The sequence below is a fragment of the Muscardinus avellanarius genome (genome assembly GCF_963383645.1).
Source record: "Muscardinus avellanarius genome assembly, chromosome: 13".
Taxonomy (NCBI): Eukaryota; Metazoa; Chordata; class Mammalia; order Rodentia; family Gliridae; genus Muscardinus; species Muscardinus avellanarius.
Window position 1 is genome coordinate 89,995,280 of NC_137799.1, and position 23,422 is coordinate 90,018,701.

The window sequence follows — 23,422 nt, forward strand, 5'->3', positions numbered from 1 at the left end:
TCTACCTCTGGGCTGCACTCCCAGACCTATTTTTATATTTTTATTTAGAAACAGGGTCTCTTAAGCCAGTGCCGCTGGCTCTGAACCTGCATGTGATCCTCCTGTCTCCGCCTCCCAAGCGCGGGGAGTACAAGCGTGCGCCACCACGCCCGGCTTAACATGAATATTTTTGATCTACCTAAAGAATAACTTCTGAAACTACTTTTTTTTTTGTTTGTTTGTTTGTTTTGTTCAGCAAACAGATATGTAGTAATCTAGTTTAGCAGGAGGTTCAACAATTTTTTGGCAGATCTGGGGATAGAACCCAGGGGCATTTGACCTCTGAGCTACACCTTCTGCCCTATTTTTTATTCTTTATTTTGAAACAGGGTCTAACTAGGCTGCAGAGGGCCTAAGTAGCTGAGGATGTACCCGAACCTCAATCCTCCTGTCTCAGCCTCCCAAATGCTGGGATTACAAGTGTGCGCCACCACGCCCGGTGAAGTTCAACAATTTTTTTTTTTTTTTTTTTTTGGTGGTACTGGGGTTCCTGGAAGCCCTTCTACCTCCGGGCTACACTCCCAGACCTATTTTATACTTTTTATTTGGAAACAGGGTCTCTTAAGACAGCGCGGCTGGCTTCGAACCTGCGTGATCCTCCTGTCTCCACCTCCCAAGCGCAGGGATTACAAGCATGCGCCACCATGCCTGGCATAAAATGACTTTTAAAATTGTTGAACTTCGCCAGGCGTGGTGGCGCACGCTTGTAATCCCTGCGCTTGGGAGGTGGAGACAGGAGGATCATGCAGGTTCAAAGTCAGCCTCCCTGGTTTAAGAGACCCTATTTCCAAATAAAAATATAAAAATAGGTCTGGGAGTGTAGCCCAGAGGTAGAAGGGTTTCCAGGAACCCCAGTACCACCCCCCAAAAAAAGTCATTGTGTAAAATCTTCTGAAAGACATTTTGGAAAAAAAATGTTCAAGAGCCATTTTAAGCAGGGCCTAGTGGTGCACAGCAGTACTTGGGAGGCTGAGACCACAGGATATGGGTTTGCAGCCAGCCTCCGCTTCTTAGTGAGGCCCTCTGCAACTTAGTGAGACCCTGTTTCAAAAACAAAGAATAAAGCCGGGCATGGTGGCGCATGCTTGTAATCCCCATGCATGGGAAGCTGAGACAGGAGGATCACACAGGTTCAAAGCCAGCTTCAGCTACTTAGTGAGTCTCTCTGCAACTTAGACCCTGTTTCCAAATAAAATATAAAATAGGTCTGGGAGTATAGCCAGGAGGTAGAAAGCCTCTGGGTTCCATCCCCAGTAAAAAGAAAGAAAGAAAGAAAGAAAGAAAGAAAGAAAGAAAGAAGAAAAGGAAGAAAGAAAGAAAGGAGGAAAGTAAGGAAAGAAAAAAAAAGAAAGAGAAAAAGAAAAGAGCCGGGCGTGGTGGCGCACGCTTGTAATCCCAGCCCTTGGGAGGCTGAGACAGGAGGATCACACAGGTTCGAAGCCAGCCTCAGCTACTGAGTGAGGCTCTCAGCAACTTAGTGAGAACTTGTTTCCAAATAAAGTATAAAATAGGTCTGGGAGTATAGCCCAGAGGTAGAAAAGCCCCTGGGTTCTACCCCCAGTACCACACACACACAAAAATGCTGGGCATGGTGGTGCACACTTCTAATCCCAGCATTCATGAGGTTGGCACATGCTCGTAATCCCAGCATTTGGGAGGCTGAGACAGGAGGATCATGGTTTGTGGCTAGCCTCAGCTACTTAGTGAGACCCTTTGCAACTCAGTGAGACCCTGTTTCAAAATAAAGAATAAAAAACAGGGCTGGGGGGTGTAGCTTGGAGGTAGAATGCCCCTGGGTTCAATCCTGAATACTGAAGAAAGAAAAGAGCTATTCTATTTCTCTGGGTAATCACTAACCATCAGAAAAATAATAATTTGATAATTGCTCCCTAAGAAATGAAATATTTACCTTTTCTTGTGCGTGTGCGGTACTACGGAGTGAACCCAGGGGTATTCTACCTCCAAGCTATGTTCCCACACCTATTTTATTCTTATTTGGAAACAGGGTCTCAATAGGTTGATGAGTCTCACTAGTTAGTGAGGCTGTCCTTGAATCTGTGATCCTCTTGTCTCACCCTCCCAAGTACTGAGATTACGAGCGTGTGCCACCATACTGGGCAATATTTACCCTTTTTACGAGGAAGAAAAAAATCTAAACCAGGAATGGTGGCACAGGCTTGTAATCCCAGTACTTGGGAGGCTAAGATAAAAGGATCACAGGTTCACAGCTACAACTTAGTGAGATCCTGTTTAAAAATAAAAAATAAAAAATAGGGCTGAGGGTGTAGCTTGGAGGTAGAATGTCCCTGGGTTCCATCCCCAGTACCATACACAGAAAGAGGAAGAAAAATCTATAATACTGAAAGACAGGTGAATAACAAAAACTCTGAATTAAGAGTGACTTATCCAAAGAATATATTTGACTTTTGGATTCATATTGTGATCGCATTTATTTACTTTTATATATTTTTATACTGGAGATTAAACCCAGAGTTTTCTGCCTCTGAACCACATCCCCAGCCCTTATTTATTTATTTATTTAGCAGTACTGGAGATAGAACCCAGGAGTATTCTACCTCCTAGTTACACCCCCAGCTCTATTTTTTATTTGATTTTGGGCTTATTATGCTGATATTATTATTATTATTATTATTATTAGTAGTAGTAGTAGTAGTAGTAGTAGTAGTAGTAGTAGTACCGGGGGTGGAACCCAGGGGCTTTCTACCTCCCAGCCATACTCCCAGACCTATTTTTTTTAATATATTTTATTTGGAAACAGGGTCTCACTAAGTTGCTGAGAGCCTCACTAAGTAGCTGAAGCTGGCTTCGAACCTGCGTGATCCTCCTGTCTCAGCCTTCCAAGTGAGGGGATTACAAGCGTGCGCCACCACGCCCGGCTTATTTTTTATTTTGAAACAAGATCTCGCTAAATTGCCGAGACTGTCCTCAAATCTGTAATCCTCCTGTCTAAGCTTCCCCAGGGATTATGGGGATGTGCCATCACGTCTGGCTTTTGGATTATATTTTATTAAAGACAAAGGAGTTTGCCATTATATATGCTTAAAAACAATTTAGTATAAATTTAGTTTCTATAATTTTGGATCTAAGTTAAGGAAGTGCAGATAATACAGGGTACTCCAGAACCTTTATGATCACTCACTCCAGTGCTATCCTTGGTGGTTCCCTCTAATTCAGCAGTAGGTGTAGATTAACAAGTGGTCATGGGAAACTGTCCTGGGCTGAAAAATTTGCCCAGCACTGCACAAGCACAGATTATAAAAAGTTGACTGCATCATCATAGTGCACTGTTTTCCTAACTATAATGTGCATTGAGAAGCCTGTTAAAATTCAGATTGTGATTCAGCAGGTCTAGAAGCAGCCTGAGTGTCTGCATTTTAAACAGGATCCCTCCAGCTGGGCGTGGTGGCGCACACTTGTAATCCCAGCTTTTGGGAGGTTGAGACAGGAGGATCGCGGTTTGCAGCCAGCCTCAGCTACTGCTTAGTGAGGCCCTCTGCAATCCAGTGAGACCCTGTTTCAAAATAAAGACCCAAAGGACTGGAGGTGTAGCTTGGAGGTAGAATGCTCCTGGGTTCCATTTCCAGTACAAAAAGAAAGCATCCTTCCCATCCCAAGTGGCGCTTTGCTGCTAGTCCAGAGACTGAAGCAACAAGGACCAAAAGTAGCAATGTCCAAACATTGTGGACCACAAATCCTGTCCCTGTCAATGGCAGAAAAACACCAAAAAGCTAACAGAGACTTCAGAGCAATCAAGTGAACGTTTCAGTCATAAAATATGGAATGGAAAGTTTAAGAGATCAAATAAACAGAACAGTTCTTATACATTCCTCCAGGATCCCACTTAAGAGGCAACAGCGCTGTATTATTAGAAAACTAGAGTTATCATCTGCAGCAGTATGGATGGAACTAGACACTATTATTATGAATAATAAGCCAAGTACAGAAAGATGAACACTGCGTGTTCTTACTCATTTGTGGAAGCTAAAAAAGTTGGTCACATAAAAGTAGAATCCAATAGTGGTCTCTAGATAGGATACAGAGCGGTTGGCTAACGAGTACCAGAATATACTTGGGGGAATTAATTTGAATGCTCCATAGTATATTAGGGTAACTACAGCCTATAATATATTTCCATTTCAAAATAACTAGAAGAGAGTTGGGTATGGTGGCACACGCTTGTAATCCCAGTACTTGGGAGGCTGAGACAAGAGGATTGCAGGTTCACGACCAGCCTCAGCTACTTAGTGAGGCCCTCTGCAACTCAGTGAGACCCTGTTTCAAAATAAAGAATAAAAAATGGGGCAGGGGGTGTAGCTCGGAGGTCAAATGCCTCTGGGTTCCATCCCCAGACCCGCAAAAAACAAACAAAAATAACTTGAAGGGGTGGAAGGTATCTAATAGTTAGAAAATATCTGAGGAGAGCCGGGCATGGTGACACACACTTGTAATCCCAGCATTTGGGAGGCTAAGACAGGAGGATCGCGGTTCATGGACAGCCTCAGCTACTTAGTGAGGCTCTTTGCAACTCAGTGAGACCCTGTTTCAAAATAAAGAATAAAAAATAGGGCAGGGGGTGTAGCTTGGAGGTCGAATGCCCCTGGGTTCCATCTCCAGACCCCCCCAAAAAAAGAAAATATTTGAGTAGATGTAAATGCTAATTACCCTGATTTGATATCTGCACATTATATACATGTACTAGATTTTTAATTATAACACTATTTTCCCATAAATAAGAATCAATAAATTGAATTAAAAAACTAAAGTTCAGATTTTTTAAAACTTTTTTTTTTTTGGTACTGGAGATTGAACTCAGGGTCATTCTAACTCTGGGTTACACCCTCAGCCTTATTTTTCATTCTTCATTTTGAAATAGGGTCTAAGTTGTGGAGGGCATCACTAAGCACCTGAGGCTGGCCACAAACCTGTGGTCCTCCTGTCTCAGCCTCCCAAGTACTGGGATTACAAGTGTGTGCAGATTTTTAATAAAACGTTTAGTCTCCAGATTTTATAAAAAAGGAGGTGATTCGTCTATAATTAGTTATTGGGTAATCCTCTATTAATACAGTGATCTAAATTCTATCACTCCTTTAAAGTAATACAATTAGAAAGAATATTTTATTCTAGAAAAATAATGTTAAGCAAGTGAGCAAACCATTCCACCAAGATTCTGTTGATGTCTTGTGTTACTTTATTCTCTCGTATTTCCAATCACCCGCTATTTTCAAATTTGGAATTTTTTTTTTTTTTCGGGTCTGGGTATGGAACCCAGGGGCATCTGACCTCCGAGCTACACCTCCTGCCCTATTTTTTATTCTTTATTTTGAAACCAGGTCTCACTGAGTTGGGGAGGGCCTCACTAAGTGGCTGAGGCTGGCCATGAACTGTGATCCTCTGGTCTCAGCCTCCTGAATGCTGGGATTACAAACGTGTGCCACCACGCCCGGCTATATTTGGGGATATTAATCTTTGCTTTAAAACTGTGGTGAGCCGGGCGTGGTGGCGCACGCTTGTAATCCCCGGGCTTGGGAGGCGGAGACAGGAGGATCGCGCAGGTTCGAAGCCAGCTGCGCGCTGGCTTAGGAGACCCTGTTTCCAAATAAAAATGTAAAAATAGGTCTGGGAGTGTAGCCCGGAGGTAGAAGGGCTTCCAGGAACCCCAGTACCACCAAAAATAAAAAAAACAAAAAACAAAAAAAAACCTGTGGTGAGCCAGGCGTGGTGGCGTACACTTGTAATCCCAGTGCTTGGGAGGCTGAGACAGGAGGATCGCAGAGGTTCGAAACCAGCCTCAGCTACTTAGTGAGACCCTGTTTCCAAATAAAATATAAAGTAGGTCAGGGGTATAGCCTAGAGGTAGAGACTCCAGGGTCCCATCCCCAGGACCGCAAAACAACAACAAAACAAAAAAACCAACTGTGGTGAGAGTTCAGCCTACTTCAGAGCTACACAAAGGAGAACCAGAACCAACCGTATGAGGGAGGGAGCACAACGCTAACTGAAGCCCAGCACCGGGAGGGACTCCTCATTCCTTCTCATGAGCCCAGAGCGGCTCTCTGGGGATGGCACATGGCACCACAGTGTCACCACACCTCCTTACATTCTTAGTTAATAGAAGCCTTGATGCAGAATGCCCCTGGGTTCCATTCCCAGTGACACACACACACACACACACACACACACACACACACACAAATAAAAAATAAAAAATAGGGCCAGGATTGTGGCTTGGAGGTAGAATGTCCCTGGGTCCAGCCAGGAGTGGCGGTGCACGCTTATGTAATCCCCACGCATGGGAGGCTGAGACAGGAGGATCGCACAGCTTCGAAGCCAGCCTCAGCTACTAAGTGAGGATCTCAGCAACTTAGTGAGACCGTTTCCAAATAAAATATACAATAGGTCTGGGAGTATAGCCCGGAGGAAGAAAGCCCCTGGGTTCTACCCCCAGTACCACCAAAACAAACAAACAAACAAACAAACAAGTAAATAAAAGAAGCTCTAGCCAGGCGTGGTGGTACAGGCTGGTAATCCCCACGCTTGGGAGGCTGAGACAGGAGGATCGCACAGGTTCGAAGCCAGCCTCGGCTACTGAGTGAGGCTCTCAGCAACTTAGTGAGACCCTGTTTCCATATAAAATACAAAATAGGTCTGGGAGTGTAGCCTGGAGGCAGAAATGCCCCTGGGTTCCACCTCTAGTACCACCAAAACAAGAATGTCTCTGGGTTTAATCCTCGGAAAAAGAGGACTTCCGGGACGATGGCGACCGAGAAAAGCGGGGCTTAAGAGTCCCGCTAACAACCAATCTCCATTACCACAAAAAGAGCGCCTTTCATAGCCAGAAAACACCATCACCAGAAAAACAAAAAAACCACCAGGCTCCAGAGAGAAAGCGGACTGAGAACAGAGCTCAGGGCCACAGAGGAGACACACGCGCCCGAGGACGCGGCAGCAGCGCCATACTGCCGGTGGCAGCGGCGAACTCAACGAATGGCTACAGCAAGCCGAGGTGAGCCGCTGAGGAACAGCCAGGCGGGATCTTTCGGCACAGACAGCATTTAAAGCTCCTAGTGGCTGAGCTCAGCACACGCTGCAGGGATTCAGAGTGGAAATCAAAACCAGAGAAGAAAAAATACGCCAGCCTCATGGCTGAGGGCATGGCAGAGGCGCCATATTGCTACTGGCGGCGGCGGCAGCAGCAGTAAATTCACCGAGTCCAGTACAGCTACATCTGCGTACTCAAGAACAGTGAGTCAAATTGCGGGCCACAGAGGAGAAATCCCAGTATTGTGCCTCCTAGGACTTGACCCAGTGAGGGAGTGGTGGTGGCAGAGATATCACACCATAGGAGAACGTGCAACCTGGCACCCCCCATAGTTTAAAGCAGCCTCTATCAACTCCCTGGGTTGGAGACTCTGTGATACAACCCAGTAAAGGAGTAGTAGGGTCTGAGATACTACTGACTTGAGATCCAGAGCACCTTAAGTGAAGCCATAGTGACCCAAGGGAAGAACCCAGAGAAGGCACAAACCTCCGAAATCATGGGAAAGAGGAATAACACTGGAGTAATGAATGTGCACAACCCCACAACATCAGAACCCAATAAAACAGAAAATCAGAGATTTCTAGAAGATCAAATCAGGAAAATAACTGTAGAAATAATAGAGGTGCTTCAAAAAGAACTCAGAGAGAGCCAAAAAGAGATAAAGGATGCAATTAATGAAGTAAAGGCCTCAATTCAAAGCACAAACAACCGATTAGAACACATGGAGAACAGAATCTCGCTCTTAGAAGATGAGCAATCCAAAAATGAACGCATAGTTTCTAATCTAGAAAAAAATATCCAACAGCAGGAATCTGACATTGAAGAAATATGGGCCCATCTTAAGAGAGCTAACCTAAGAATAATTGGAATAGAGGAGGGAAAAGAAAGTGATACCAAAGGGATCAACAATCTCTTCAAGGAAGTAATAGCAGAAAATTTTCCAAATATAGAGCAAGAGGTTGATACACAGATCCAGGAAACTTATAGAACTCCCTTTAGACAGGATCGGAGAAGAGGATCCCCACGCCACATAATTGTCAAAATGACCAATGTGGAAGCCAAGCAGAGAATCTTAAAGGCAACAAAAACAAAGGGCCAAGTGACATTCAGAGGCAAACCAATTAGAATCACTCCAGACTTCCCAAACCAAGTCATGAGAGCCAGAAGGGCTTGGAGTAACATATTCCAAACTCTGAAAGAAAACAACTTCCAGCCAAAAATTTCCTATCCAGCAAAACTTTCTATCAAATTAGATGGAGAAATAAGAAGCTTCCATGACAAACAGAAACTGAAGGAATTTATGTCTTCAAAACCAGCACTAGAGAAAATACTCAAAGAGATTAACTACAAAGAAGAAATAGGTAACACTCACCAGAACCAGAGAAACAAGAGTTTCCATCCAACAGACAACTAAGATTGGTTATCTGTGGAGATTCATTATTTATGTTAGTCTTTTACCTATCTCTAAATTGTATTGTTTGCCTTTATTGTTGTTAATTTTTAGGATTTCTAGTTGGAATATTAATATACCTTCAGATATAGCATTTGGAAATATTTTATCCAATTCTATTAGTAACTTTTAACTCTGTTTACATTGTCTTTGGATATACAATATTTTCTTTTATTTTTTAGGGAGTTTGTATATTCTTCTGTTGCCTGTGCCATTGAAATCATATCCAAGAAATCACTGCCAATTTCAATGTTGTGAGGTTTTATGACCCAGATTTTCTCCTAAAAGTTTATAGTCTTAAGATTTATATTTAGGTCTTTTATCTAGTTTGAGTTAATACTTGTATGTGGGATTAGGTAAGGGTCCAATTTTATTCTTTTCCATGTAATTATTATTTTTCAACAATATTTAGTTAAAAGATTATTATTTCCACCACCAAATGTTCGTGGAAACCTTGTCAAAAATAACTTGACAATATAGGGAAGAATTTAGCTCTAGGCTTGTATTTAACTCCAATGGTCTATATATCTGCCTTTAGAACAGTACTACACTGTTTCAATTATTGTAGCTTTATATGGTTTGAAATCAGAAAATATATATCTGCTAGCTTTGTTCTTTTTCAAGATCGTTTTGGGTATCTAGAATTCATATTCCATATTAGGACAGATTTTTTTTCTGAAAAATAAATATATAAATATATGATAGTTTCACCTAAAAAAACAGAAAAAAATATGCTCTAGTAAGAAAGAAAGCAAAAAGAAATATTGAAATGTTATCTTTAAATCATCAAACGCTTGGTATCAGACAAATGAAACTGTTATGTGAGATTATCATTTTTAATTTTGGATAAATTGCTATAATACTAGATGTCAACCACTAAGCCAAGCATGGGAAGGAGGGATGGGGAGAGAATGGGGTGGGGATCGGGTGGGGGCTGACTGGGCGATGTGTGCATGTATGTCTACAAAAGTTTGTATCCCACTATGATGTATGAATACAGTGCACCAATAAAATAAAATTAAAAAAAAAATAATCCTCGGAAAAACACATATACACACACAATATCTAAACTGGCATTCTCTCTTACATCTGACATGTTTTTATATTTCCTTTTTTATATCTACCATGTTTTCCATAATTCAGTTCAAGATTTTTTTTTCAGTATTGGGGATGGAATTTAAGGAGATTCTACCTCCAAGTGACATCCCCAGCCCTTTTTTATTTTTATTTTGAAACAAGGTCTCCTGAGTTGCGGAGGGCCTAAGCAGCTGAGGCTGTCTGTGAACCGCGATCCTCCTGTCTCAGTCTCCTGAATGCTGGAATTACAAGCATGTGCCACCACGCCCGGTTATTTCAGTTAAAGATTCTAATCCATGAAGACTGCCTTGAAATATCTTCCCCCAAATGATCACTGTACTGCTATGCATAAATAATATAATAAGAATAGTTAACTCTATTACTCATAACTTGATCTTTTATGTTTTTTGATGTTGAGTTTTCTTATATTTCTACCTTTGGAGGGCTGTGTGTGTATGTTACTGGGGATTGAACTCAGGGGCATTCTGCCTCTTGAACTATACCCCGAGCCGTATTTTATTTTTTTATTTTGAAACAGGGTCTCACCAAGCTGCTGAGGGCTTCACTATGTTCCTGAAGCTCACCTCAAGTCTGTGATCCTTCTGTCTCAGCCTACCAAGTACTGGGTTTACAGATGTGCACCACCACGCCCAGCCTAGAGAATTTTCTTGAATTTCTCTTTTCTCAGCAGAGTATGAATTTCTCAAGGGAAGCATAATATTTTCTACTTACTTGCTTTCCTCTATAGGGCTTCTACCTAGCTGCAGACAGGCAGAATTCCTTAAATGATTGTTTGGCTGCATTTTAGGCTTTCATTGAGCTTGGGCTCCAATTTTTTAATATGCCTTTATTGGGTACATTGTAATTATATGTCAAAGTGAGACTCAAGGTGATATCAATATGCATGCACATGTCAATTAGTGTATTTCTTCCACATTTTGAACTCCAATTTAACACCTTGGAAAGAAGTCTGGTTCTGGAAGCCTCTGCACAGCTACTCAAAGTAAGTTTGAAAATAGAGCAATACACGCTGGGCGTGGTGCAAACACTTGTAATCCCGGCGCTTGAGAGGCGAAGACAGGAGGATCGCGCTGGTTCGGAGCCAGACGTGCTGGCTTAAGAGAACCTGTTTCCAAATAAAAAAAACTATAAAAAATAGGTCTGGGAGTGTAGCTTGAAGGTAGAAGGGCTTCCAGGAACCCCAGTACCACCAAAAAAAAAAAAAAAGAGCAACACAGGTGTATGATTTTCTTCAACTGCCACTTAAGTCTAATTAGTCTTAAATTCCACTCATCAATCCAATGAAAAATAATCTATTCTCATGCCATCCTTTCTCCTGTTTCTTCTTTTCTTTTTTATTTTTATTTATTTATTTTTTGGTGGTACTGGGGTTCCTGGAAGCCCTTCTACGTCCGGGCTACACTCCCAGACCTATTTTTATATTTTTATTTGGAAACAGGGTCTCTTAAACCAGCAAGACTGGCTTCGAACCTACGCGATCCTCCTGTCTCCGCCTCCCAAGTGCAGGGATTACAAGCGTGTGCCACCACCACGTCTGGCTTTTATTTTATTTTTTGAAACAGGGGCTTGCTAAATTGCTGAGGCTGGCCTCAAACCTGCAGCCTCCTGTCTCAGACTTCCAAGTACTACATCACCATACCTGGCTCCTGTTTCTTCTTAAATAGCCCCCTTAAACTTTTCTCTTACCCTGATTTAAAACACCACACAATTCAACAAGGCCCATGATTTCCAGCAATTTACCTTCTTTTAGCAAAATTTTCTTGCTTTAGTAATGATATAACACCAATGATAAATATTGCAGAGAAAATTCTGGCTCAAAAATACTTTTTTTTTTTTTTTTTGCAGTAATGGGGATGAGACCCAGAGGCATTCTATCTCCAAGCTATACCTCCAGCCCTATTTTCTGTTCTTTATTTTGAAACAGGTCTCACTGAATTGCAAAGGGCCTCACTAAGTAGCTGAGGCTGTCTGCAAACCACAATCCTCCCAAATGCTGGGATTACAAGCGTGAGCCACCACGCCCCACGGCTCAAAAATACATTTTTGATAAAGTAAGGCACATGACAACTGAAATATTTGTGTGTGGGGGGTACTAGGGATTGAACCCAGGGACATTCTATCTCTGAGCTATACCCTAAATTGCAAAGGAAGCCAGGCGTGGTGGCACATGCTTGTAATCCCAGGATTTGGAAGACTGAAATTTAGGATTGCAGGTTCATGGCCAGCCTCAGCTACTTAGTGGGACCCTCTGCAATTTAGTGAGAACCTGTTTCAAAATAAAGAATAAAATAATAGGGCTGGGAATGTCACTTGGAGGTAGAATGTCCCTAGGTTCCATTCCCAGTGCCAAACAAACAAACAAAATAACAACTAAGTTGCAAAGGGCCTCACTAAGTAGCTGAGGCTGTCCATGAACCTGCAATCCTAAATTTTAGTCTCCCAAATCCTGGGATTACAAGCATGTGCCACCACACCTGCAGTCTGCAATCCTCCAGTTTTAGCCTCCTGAATGCTGGGATTACAAGCATACGGCACCAGGCCCAGCTCAATTTAAAAAAAAAATACACACACACACACACACACACACACACACACACACCCCTCCGGGCTACATGCCCAGACCTATTTTATATTTTATTTGGAAACAGGATCTCTTAAGCCACCGAGGCTGGCTTCGAACTTGCGCAATCCTCCTGTCTCTGCCTCTCAAGTGCGGGGATTACAAGCGTGTGCCACCACGCCTGGCTCAATAAAAATATTTTTAAAGGCAAAGTCCAAGGCAATTTGATAGTCAATGAATAAATCATCTTTTACATAGGTTTTAAAAATAAAGGTGAAGGGAGTCATATGCTTTCCTAAATGTAAATGCCAACAAAAGCTATTTTACAGAGACTTGAATTTTGTGTGTCTATTTGTCAGGACATCATTTTGAACATTGGCCCATTCTTAACCAAGGCTCCAGGAAAAGAAGAAACCGTTAAGGTATCTCTCTTCCATCGAAAACTGCCTACTATCACTAAGAAAGATGCAGAGAGAGAGGTTAGGTCCCTCCTTGGGATAACTGAGGACAGAGTCCCTCAAATCAGTCTCTGTGTTCTGTGATTTCAGAGGAGAAACCCCAGCTGGGAAGGCCATACTCAAGGAAAGTTTGTTTCCCAAGGCCTGGCCACGCCAGGAAGGGCAACTTTCATGGACACTATGTGAGGACATCTGTGTCTAGTCAAGTGTGGTTTATGGTGACAAGCAGATGTCAGGCGAACTCATGACAGCTGACAAAGTCTCCAGAAACAAAGTTTGTCGGATTGACCATTTTTATGATTCTGTGGCAGAGACTGAGGACCTCATGCAGGCCCGCCATCGTCATACAGCACCTCCAGCTCCACAGAATACTGACTTACTTCCGGAGACAGCACTTGGCCACTTTGAAGTTTCTCGTCCACGCTGTTTCTTCGTCTCTGGAGCTGATCCTTCTCTTTTTGGAGAGCTTGAACTTGTTCTGAAACCTTGACTCTCTCCTCCGCTGGGCTGCTCTGGAGCTGCAGGCTCTTTTCACACAACTCTTGGTCCAACAAGTTCAGGCGAGTTGATATTTTTAAACTATCTGTGTTTAAGGCCTGAAAAGACAACCCACCAGATACCCCCGAAACAGTTACTAGGATCCAGGTTCCTTCTAAAGTAGGAAAAACACAGAGAAAATTACTAAATGAATATAATTTTAGCTTTTACATTATTATTTTATACCATGCATTTTGGAGTTAAGGAGGAGTTCATGATCTAAAGCTTAAGTTGAATGCCTTTTCCCCAAACATACCCATTCCCACTATGACTTCACTGCCAAGAATGCCTTGGCTATATTTTCGAGGTAGTGCTTCCTTTTTTATTATTTTCTAAATTGAACTTTTCTTCCTTGGCCTGTTACACTGTAGAAATATTATAATTTCCTAGGGGTTGAAATCTGGTGTGTTTAAATATATTTTTCATGCCGGGCGTGGTGGCGCACGCTTGTAATCCCCATGCTTGGGAGGCTGAGACAGGAGGATCGTGCAGGTTCGAAGCCAGCCTCAGCTACTTAGTGAGGCTCTCAGCAACTTAGTGAGACCCTGTTTCCAAAATAAAATAAAAATGGGTCTGAGAGTATAGCCCGGAGGTAGAAAGCCTCTGGGTTCCACCCCCAGTACCACACACACACACATATGTGTGTGTGTGTGTGTGTGTATATATATTTTTTTTCATTCTGATTTCATTCTGGTCAAAGAAATATGGAGAAATCGAGTCAGATTTATGAAGATGTTTGTTGTAACCTAATTTAACATAAAATATTTTGTCACCGAATTGTATGTATACACTGTCATGATTTATGTTTTACGCTACCACAAAGCCTACCATCTTAAAAAAAAACAATCCCCAGCCAGGTGTGGTGGCGCATGCTTGTAATCCCAGTACTTGGGAGGCTGAGACAGGAGGATCGCGCAGCCCTATTTGTTATTTTGAAACAGGGTCTCACTCGGCTGATGAGCATCTCACTACTTGCTGAGACGGTCCTCCTGTCTCAGCCTCCCAAGTACTGGGATTATAAGCGTGCACCATGATGCCTGGCTCTGGGTCATTTGTTGTATGTGAATTATATCTCACCAGACCTGTCTTTTTCCAAGTGGGGAGAAAGTGGAAGCTAAAGCCTTAGCCCTCTCTGTGTTGCTCTTTATGCACTCGGGTTGCAGCATCGTGTTGTGTTCTAAGTCAATAATCACTCATCTATTTGCTTTCAATTTCACAAGCCCCCCCCTCCCTTCGGCACTGGGGATGGAACCTAGAGACATTCTATCTCCGAGCTCCACCTCCGGCCCTATTTTTTATTCTTAATTTTTGAAACAGGGTCTCAGTGATGCAAAGGGCCTCACTAAGTAGCTGAGGCTGACTGCTAACCATGATCCTCCTGTCTCAGCCTCCTAAGTGCTGAGATTACAAGTGTGCGCTACCACACTTGGCTTTACAAACTTTTTTTTTTTTTTGCTGGTACTGGGGTTCCTGGAAGCCCTTCTACCTCTGGGCTACACTCCCAGACCTATTTTATATTTTTGAAACAGGGTCTCTTACGCCAGCGCGGCTGGCTTCGAACCTGCATGATCCTCCTGTCTCTGCCTCCCAAGCGCGGGGATTACAAGCGTGCGCCACCACGCCCGGCCTACAAACTTTTTAAAATTTCCTTTTGATAATCTTTTGTTGGTTATTTCCTCTACTGTCTTTATAGCTTTTTTTTTCTAGATAATAGCTTTAATGAGATATAATTCACATACCATACAATTCATCTATTTAAAGTGTAAGCTGGGTGTAGTGGTACATACCTGTACTCCTAGTATTTTTGGGAGGCTGAGACAGGAAGATCGCAGGTTCAAGGCCAGCCTCAGCAACTTAGTGAGACTCTGTTTCAAAATAAATTTTTTTAAAAAGGCTGTGGTTGTGGCTCAGGGGTAGAATGCCCCTGAGTTCAATCTCCAGTCCCAAATAAAGTATATAAGTGGAAGTTCATATATTCAGAATTACACAATACAACCATAATCAATTTTAGAACATTTTCTTCTCCCCCAGAAAAGAAACCTCGCACTCATTAACAGTCCTTCCATTTTCTCCCAGCCCTCTCCTCCCCAGCCTAGGCACCGCTATCCTATTCTTCCTCTATTCTGGCCATAATATAAATGGTACTGCATGCAAAGTAGCCTGTTGTGACTCGCTTATTTCACTTAGCATATGTTTTTTGGGTTGTTTTTTTTTTTTGTTTGGTTTTTTTTTGGTATTGGGAATTGAACCCAGGGCCATTGTGACTGGCATGGTTCACTTAGCATGTGTTTTTTGGTTTTGGGTTTTTTTGTTTTTGTTTTTGTTTTTTGTTTTTGGTACTGGAAATTGAACCCAGGGTCATCCTACCTCTGAGCTACAGCCCTAGCAATTATTTTATTTTATTTATTTTATTTTTGAAACAGGTCTCACTAGGTTGATGAGAGTCTCACTACTTGTTGAGCCTGTTCTTGAATCTACAATCCTCCTGTCTCAGCCTCCCAAATACTCGGATTACAAGCGTGCACCATACCCGGCTTTAGCATATGTTTTCGAGGTTCATTCATGTTATCACAGGGATCAGGGCTTTATTACTTCCTGTTATCAAATAATATTACATCATATGAATAGATCACGGTGTGTTTATCCATTCACCAGTTCATGAGCATCTGTGTTGTTTTCATTTTAGCTATTATGAATAATGCTGCTGTGAACATTCATGTTCACACTTTTATACAGACATATACTTTCATTTCTCTTGGATATATACTTAGGAGTGGGACTGCCGGGTCACATGCTATCTCTCTATTTCACCTTTGAGGAACTCAAGATGGTTATTCAAAACACCCGCCCATTTTACAATCCCACCCACGGGGGATGCTTCCTTTGAGTGAGGTTTGTGCGCAGTGTGAATGTATGTTCAGTTATTTTAGTGGGTCCTATGCATGTGTTCAGCCCATCATGTTCCTTGCTTGAAATGGGCCTATGAGGCCTTATAAATATTTTTCCAATACTGGAAAAGATGTCTTTTTATGCCTTTCATTCAGAAAAGAAACCAGCAGAATAACAGTCTCAAGGTTTTTTTTTTCTTCTGTTTGTTTCATTAAAACAATTTTCAAAAAACCAATTTGCTTTGCTTATTGTGGCTTTCATTTATTTGCACGCCCTTATTTATTTCAATATGTTCTTGCTTTCTAGATATTACATCCCATTGAAAACAGAATACAACTATTTTCATTTATTTTTTTTCTGCATTATAAAGTCAACTTATTTTAGGGAAAATATTTTCCTTCCTTCTCTTTTTGAAAAATATCCTTTTCTTTCGTGATCAAGAACAAATCACAAAGGTCCAGATGATTTTCCTGGTTGGGATTTTTGTTAATCTTTTGCTATTATTCACATGTTTTGAGAGACAGCGTTTACAATTTGATATTGACAGCCAGTTTTGGCAAGTTATTTGGATATAGAATAAGCTACTGTTAGGTGACTCCTAAACCTGTATTCTGCCGGGCGTGGTGGCGCACGCTTGTAATCCCCGTGCTTGGGAAGTGGAGACAGGAGGATCGCGCAGGCTCAAAGCCAGCCACGCTGGCTTAAGAAACCCTGTTTCCAAAAATAAAAAAGTATAAAATAGGTCTGGGAGTGTAGCCCGGAGGTAGAAGGGCTTCCAGGAACCCCAGTACCACCAAAAAAACAAAACAAAACAAAACAAAACAAAAGCAACAAAAAAAACCTGTATTCTTGGCTTGCTAATAAAAGTTATTTCAATGTGAACTGGGACACAGAAGACAAAGCCGAGGTAAGCCAGGCCCTCCTCACTGTCTGTCATATCCATGTGAGAGAACACAGCACCAGCACCTGATGCTACTGGTCTGGATGCTGGCTGAACGGCAAGTCTGACAGAGGTGCAGGCCACTGATCCCCTCTGTATAGACTGGGCTGGACCCAAGGTGTAAAGGGAACAAGTCCTCAAGTCTGGGCAAGCCAGCTTCATTTGTAGAGGTTTTGTTGAAAATATGTACAGACAGGTCCAAAAATAAAGTTCCTACTCCTTCTACTGCCTTCATTATTGTTCCTTTTATAAAATAGGGCTGGGGGTGTAGCCCGGAGGTAGAAAGCCCCTGGGTTCCATCCCCCAGTACCACAAAAGAAAGAAACAAAGAAAGAAAGAAAGAAAGAAAGAAAGAAAGAAAGAAAGAAAGAAAGAAAGAAAGAAAGAGCGAGCCAGGTATGATGGTACACGCTTGTAATCCCAGCTTTGGGAGGCTGACAGGAGGATCATGGTTCGTGGACAGCCTCAGCTACTTAGTGAAGCCCTTTGCAACTCAGACCCTGTTTTAAAATAAAAGAAATAAAAAATAGGGCTGGAAGGGTCGCTTGAAGGTAGAATGCTCCTGGGTCTCATACCCAGTACTGCAAAAAATAAATTAATAAAAAAATGCATTAATTAATTACTAACAGTACAGGCATGGTGGCACACACCTGTAATCCTAGTACTTGAGAGGCTGAGACAGGAGGATCACAGGTTCAAAGACAGCCTCAGCAAGTAGTAAGAATCTCAGCAATCTAGAAAGATCCTAGTTAAAAAAAAATAAAATAAAATAAGGCTCGGGGTTCAGAGGTATAACACCCCTGGATTCAGCTCCAATACGAAAATGAAAATAAACTGGGTGTGGTGGCGCACACTTGTAATCCCTGCACTTGGAAGGCAGAGACAGGAGGATTGCGCAGGTTCTAAGCCAGCCTCACTGGCTTAAGAGACCCTGTTTCTGAATAAAAATATAAAAAAAAAATAGGTCTGGGAGTGTAGCCTGGAGGTAGAAGGACTTTCAGGAACCCCAATACCACCAAATAAATAAATAAAAAAAATAAAGTTATTAATAGAAGTGTCCAAGGGCTGAGAGGAGGTCAAGTAGGGAGACTTTGCTTAATAGTTAGAGTTTCTTTTTGGAGAAATTAAAATTTTTGGAAGCCAGGCGTGGTGGTGCACGCTTATAATCCCCGCACTTGGGAGGCTGAGACAGGAGGATCGCACAGTTCGAAGCCAGCCTCAGCTACTTAGTGAGCCTCTCAGCAACCTAGTGAGACCCTGTTTCCAAATAAAATATAAAAAAGGTCTGGGAGTATAGCCCGGAGGTAGAAAGCCTCTGGGTTCCACCCCCAGTACCACCAAAAAAAAAAAAATTTTTTTTTGGAAATACTGGTGATCACAACATTATCAATATAAGTAATGCAACTGAATAATATATCTAAGATGGCTAAAATGGCAAATTTCATGTTCAACTGAAAGAACACTGAACATTTTACTTCAAAACTTCAAGAGATTTTGGTGTTGGTCCTTTGATAAGTAATAAGCAGAAATTCTGCACTGAAGACAAGAATCGTTTTCTTTTGGTTTCTAACTTTGCCTCTTAGAGAAAAAAAAATCCTAGAACCAGAATCGAATAGCAAATTGAACAAAAATACCTGGCTAGATCTCAGCTTCTTACTTTCCAGGTGGCCCTTCTCCTGCAGTAGAGCCTCTTTCTTAGAAACTATGGCCTCCCGTTTCCTCAAGTCTTCTTCCAGCTCCTCTAATTCTTGGCGATGGTTCAGAACCTTCTCTACTTCTTCGTCTAACCATTTCTTTTGCTCACTCAGTTTCTGTAGTAAAATTCAAAAGAAATGTTATTTGTTTTTCCTTTTGCCATCAAAATTATATAGTAATAAATGATATTTCAGATTGGCCGAAACCTCTGAAATGAACCTTTCGATAAGTCCGTGACAGGAATGCACATTCCAGACGGGCACCACCACGTCTGGCAGAGAAAATAACTTCTCTTTTGTTATTAAGCAGAAGTTTCAGGAAAAATTTTGCATGTAAGTGGCAAAAAGTCTTATGCTTGAAGATTTTACTCAGAACCCAGCACTTTTTTTTTACCTCTTTTTTTTTTTAGATATCATCAAAATTGAAGAGAAACTGGAAACGCTACGTAGAACCAACAAACCTGGAGCTGTTCTGTACTTCCAAAAGCACCTTGTCTTCTTTTCAAGGTCAATGTATCAAGGTCCTCAGCTTTCTGTTTTAGATCTTCTTCCTGTTCTGTTTTTAACTGTAGTTCCTATAGAAGAGAAGTTTAAAATACTTTTATCAGTTTTACTGCCTATCATTAAATATGCAGATTTATTCATTCTCTCTCTCTCTCTCTCTTTCGTGATACTGGGGCTTAAACCCAGAATCTCATAAATGCTAGGTAGACAATCTACCACCTAGCTACACCCCCAGCCTGAGGCCAACTTTCTTATTATTACTTTCCTAGTTATAAAAAGAGAAAGTGAATGGATGAAGACTGGAGTCATATGAAAATAATTTTAGCTTTCACTGAGGCCATAAAATCTAACTGCAAAAACCAGGGTTTAGTAACAAAACTCAACATTTTTTTGTCAAGATTATGAATGAGCATACAAGAAGAGTCTGAAATTTATAAATGTGCTTTTCTCCTCTGCCTTTCTGAGCTCATGGCTTTCAGTTAGTCCACCCAAGACAGCCATTTGCCATGGCAATATTAGAATTGATTACAGAAGAAATGCAAGAAGAAAATATTCACATTTCTGATGCTCAAAAATGGCAGTCTGCAGCATAAGAATAGCTTTGAGAGGAGGAGAAGAAGGAGGAAGGAGAAGAGGAGAAGGAGGAGGAAGAGGGGGAGGAGGATGAGAAAGGGGAAAAGGAGGAGGAGAAGAAGGAAGAAGGGAAGAGGAGGAGGAGGAGGAAGGGGAAGAGGAGGAGGAGAAGGAGGAGGAGGATGAGAAAGGGGAAGAGGAGGAGGAGGAGAAGAAGGAGAAAGGGAAGAGGAGGAAGAGAAGGAGGAGGAGGAGGAGTCACTTTACAAGACAGATTGTGGTCCTGTGAAGAGTATTTTTCCAAATTCCTTTGGTTTCCATTCACATCTTACAGGTCAGGGGGCCCAATGCTCATGGTACTCCCTTGAGTTTAGAAAGATGCTGCTCTACATCACTAATACCTGGCAGGAATCTGGAAAGATTCATGGATCATAGTGGTCCAGTCTATTCCGGGCTACACTCCCAGACCTATTTTATACTTTTTTTTATTTTGGGAAACAGTGTCTCTTAAGCCAGCGTGGCTGGCTTCGAACCTGTACAATCCTCCTGTCTCCACCTCCCAAGCGCGGGGATTACAAGCGTGTGCCACCACGCCCAGCATTGATGTATAACACTTTTATGTAACAATTTGACAGGACAATTTTATGTCTATGACTCCAATAATTTTTTTTTTTTTGCAGTACTGGGGATGGAACCCAGAGGCATTCTTCCCCTGAACTACACCCCCAGCCCTATTTTTTATTCTTTATTTTTTATTTTTTTGGTGGTACTGTGGGTGGAACCAAGGGGCTTTCTACCTTCAGGCTAAACTCCCAGACCTATTTTATATATTTTTTGGGTTTTTTGTTTGTTTGTTTGTTTTTGGTGGTACTGGGGTTCCTGGAAGCCCTTCTACTTCTGGGCTACACTCCCAGACCTATTTTATACTTTTTTATTTTTGGAAACAGGGTCTCTTAAGCTAGTGTGGCTGGCTTCAAACTGTGCAATCCTCCTGTTTCCACCTCCCAAGTGTGGGGATTACAAGTGTGCGCCACCACGCCCGGCCTATTTTATATATTTTTTGGAAACAGGTGTCACTAAGTTGCTGAGAGCCTCACTAAGTAGGTGAGGCTGGCTTCGAACCTGTGCGATCCTCCTGTCTCGGCCTCCCAGGCGCGGGGATTACAAGCGTGCACCACCATGCCCGGCTTTATTCTTTATTTTGAAACAGGGTATCACTAAATTGCAGAAGGCCTCACTAAGTAGCTGAGGCTGGCCGCGAACCTTTGATCCTTCTGTCTCAGCCTCTCAAGTACTGAGATTACAAGCATGTGCCACCACACCTGGCTTGACTCCAACAATTTTTTAAAATGGACTTTTAGCTGGGTGTGGTAGTGCATGTCTATGATCCCAACTACTTGAGAGGCAGAGGCAGGAGGAATGCAAATTCAAGACCCTGTCTCAAAATAAAACTTATAAAGGTCTGGGGCTGTAGCTCAGGGGTAAAGCACTTGCCTAGAACATTGCCTTAGGTTCAATCTCTAATAACACACACACACACACACACACACACATGCATACGTGCACGCACAGATTTTTTATTTCAATTTTCTACTAATTAACATTTTTGAAAGTATTGGAATGTTACAAATTTATAATAAATTGAAAACTACCTTTTCTTTTCTTTTTCAGTTCTAGAGATTGTACCTAGGGGCAGTCTACCTCTGAGCTACACCCTAACCCTATTTTTTATTCTTAATTTATTTTTAAGCAGGATTTTGCTAAGTTGTGGAAGGCCTCACTAAGTAGCTGAGGCTGGCCATGCAATCCTCCTGTCTCAGCCTCCCAGGTTCTCGGATTATAAGCGTGTGCCATCACACTGGGCTCAAAAACTACTATTTTCATAGATAATATCAGAAGCACCGATAGGAAGGAAGTAAAAGGGAAGACTAGCACTTTCCTGCCTTGGGGATCCTCTGAGTGTTGGCCCAGGACAGAGGTGATAGGAAGCGGATCAGTGAGAGAAGACCAGGCCCTAACCCTGCTGGAGAGAGCACAGACTGCAGTGGCCCCACACCCATGCGTGGTCGCCCAGCCTTACTGAGAGCAGAGGGGTATGGCCAGGAAAGAGACTAATCTGACTCCTTGGTCTCCTGTGATTCCAAGATGGGAGGTTAGTGCAGGTCGGTCATTCCGGGGGAACAGGCCCCGAAACTGAGGACAGAAACAGGTGTGTCAGCTAGCAAGGGACACAGAAGACCTAGCAGCCTCAACACTGGTTTATGCCCCTGGAGATGAAATGAGGCCAAAGTACCCCACGCTCTAAACTGGAAGCCAGCCCAGCCTATGAGTTACTCTGCGGCAGGGCTTCACCATCAGGAGTCAGTCAGCAGATTAGATAGGAGAAGGAGGACGAGGGAGGAGAGTCCAGCCAGGCACACCCCTCAGCTCGGCGTCCTCATGCTGCCTGCACTGATGCCTGTGCTGAGAAGCTCGGAGGAAAGAGGCCCAGGGAGCGGCAGTGTCATTCAAGAGACCCGAGAATTCCGTAAAGGAGAGGCCTACGCTTTGGGTGTAAGTTCTGAACCGACAGGATGTTTGGTTTCCTGCCTATTTCCACCATCCTGACATGGATGGTGCGGGAGGTGTGCTTACAAAGAAGAATGCCCTTGGATTCAACCCCAGGACTGACAGACTAGAAGGAGCTAACAAAGACAACCAAGGGACAGGAAAGAGGCAAAGCCAAGGGGAGCAAAACAGCACAAAGGCACAGAGAGAGAGAGAGTTCAAGAGGGAGGGGTGGTAAACTGCTGGAGCGCTCGGACTTTGATACTGATATATCACAAGCTGGCGTGGTGGCGCACGCTGGTAATCCCAGCATTCGCGAGGCTGAGATAGGATCGCGGTTCACGGACAGCCTCAGCTACTACTTAGTGAGGCCCTCTGCAACTCAGCGAGCCTTGTTTCAAAATAAAGAATAAAAAATAGGGCTGGGATATAACTGGAAGATAGAATGCCCCTGGGTTCCAGCCCCAGTACCGCGAATAAAAAAAAAAAAAAACAAAACACCACACTGTATCCCATAAATGTGTATAATTATCATGTATCAATTAAATTTTAATAAATTAAGAATAAAAACTTCAGTGATCTAGAGAGCACAGTGTACTTCTCTAGAGCTTTGAAGTGGGTGGTAAAGCTGGGAGTCAGAACGAAGAGGAAGAGAAGAAACAGAAACAAATCCTGTCACCTCTCCCAAGAAGAGTGGTTCTGGAGGGTAGAGGGAAATCAAGGGTGAGGAAGGATAATTTCAGGATGAGAAAAATCTAAGATGTTTAAAGACATAATACAAGAGAAAAGGAGAAATTATAAATATAGAAAAAAGGAATTATATAAGGCACATTTGTGCCATAGTCGTCTGAATATACTCAGCAAATATTATCTTTGCTATAATAATTATCACCCTTATGAAGAATAAGTAACTCAGGAAATTAAGAAAATATTTTCATTTATAATACCTACAAAAAATAAATACCTGAGAATTGCTTTAGCAAAATTATTTTAAGACACTGAAAATTATAAACCTAGGCAAAGAGCAAATCCCCATTTCATTAAAAAAATTAAGATAACCTATAGAATGGGAA

At 42.3% G+C, this 23,422-nt stretch overlaps 1 protein-coding gene across 5 annotated transcripts in view; it reads right to left on the minus strand.

Annotated features, from left to right (window-relative positions):
- Window positions 1-23,422, minus strand: part of KIF27 (kinesin family member 27) — a gene marked incomplete at both ends in the record, with an annotated part of 111,863 nt that overhangs the window by 17,561 nt on the left and 70,880 nt on the right. For 3 of the 5 annotated variants that reach the window (XM_080709267.1, XM_080709266.1, XM_080709265.1), the window contains 3 exons: window positions 13,046-13,261; window positions 18,666-18,842; window positions 19,187-19,300. In XM_080709267.1, coding sequence (XP_080565393.1) covers window positions 13,046-13,261; window positions 18,666-18,842; window positions 19,187-19,300 — 507 coding nt within the window. The remainder of the gene's footprint in view (window positions 1-13,045; window positions 13,262-18,665; window positions 18,843-19,186; window positions 19,301-23,422) is intronic. The other 2 variants (XM_080709268.1, XM_080709269.1) reach the window with 2 other exon arrangements.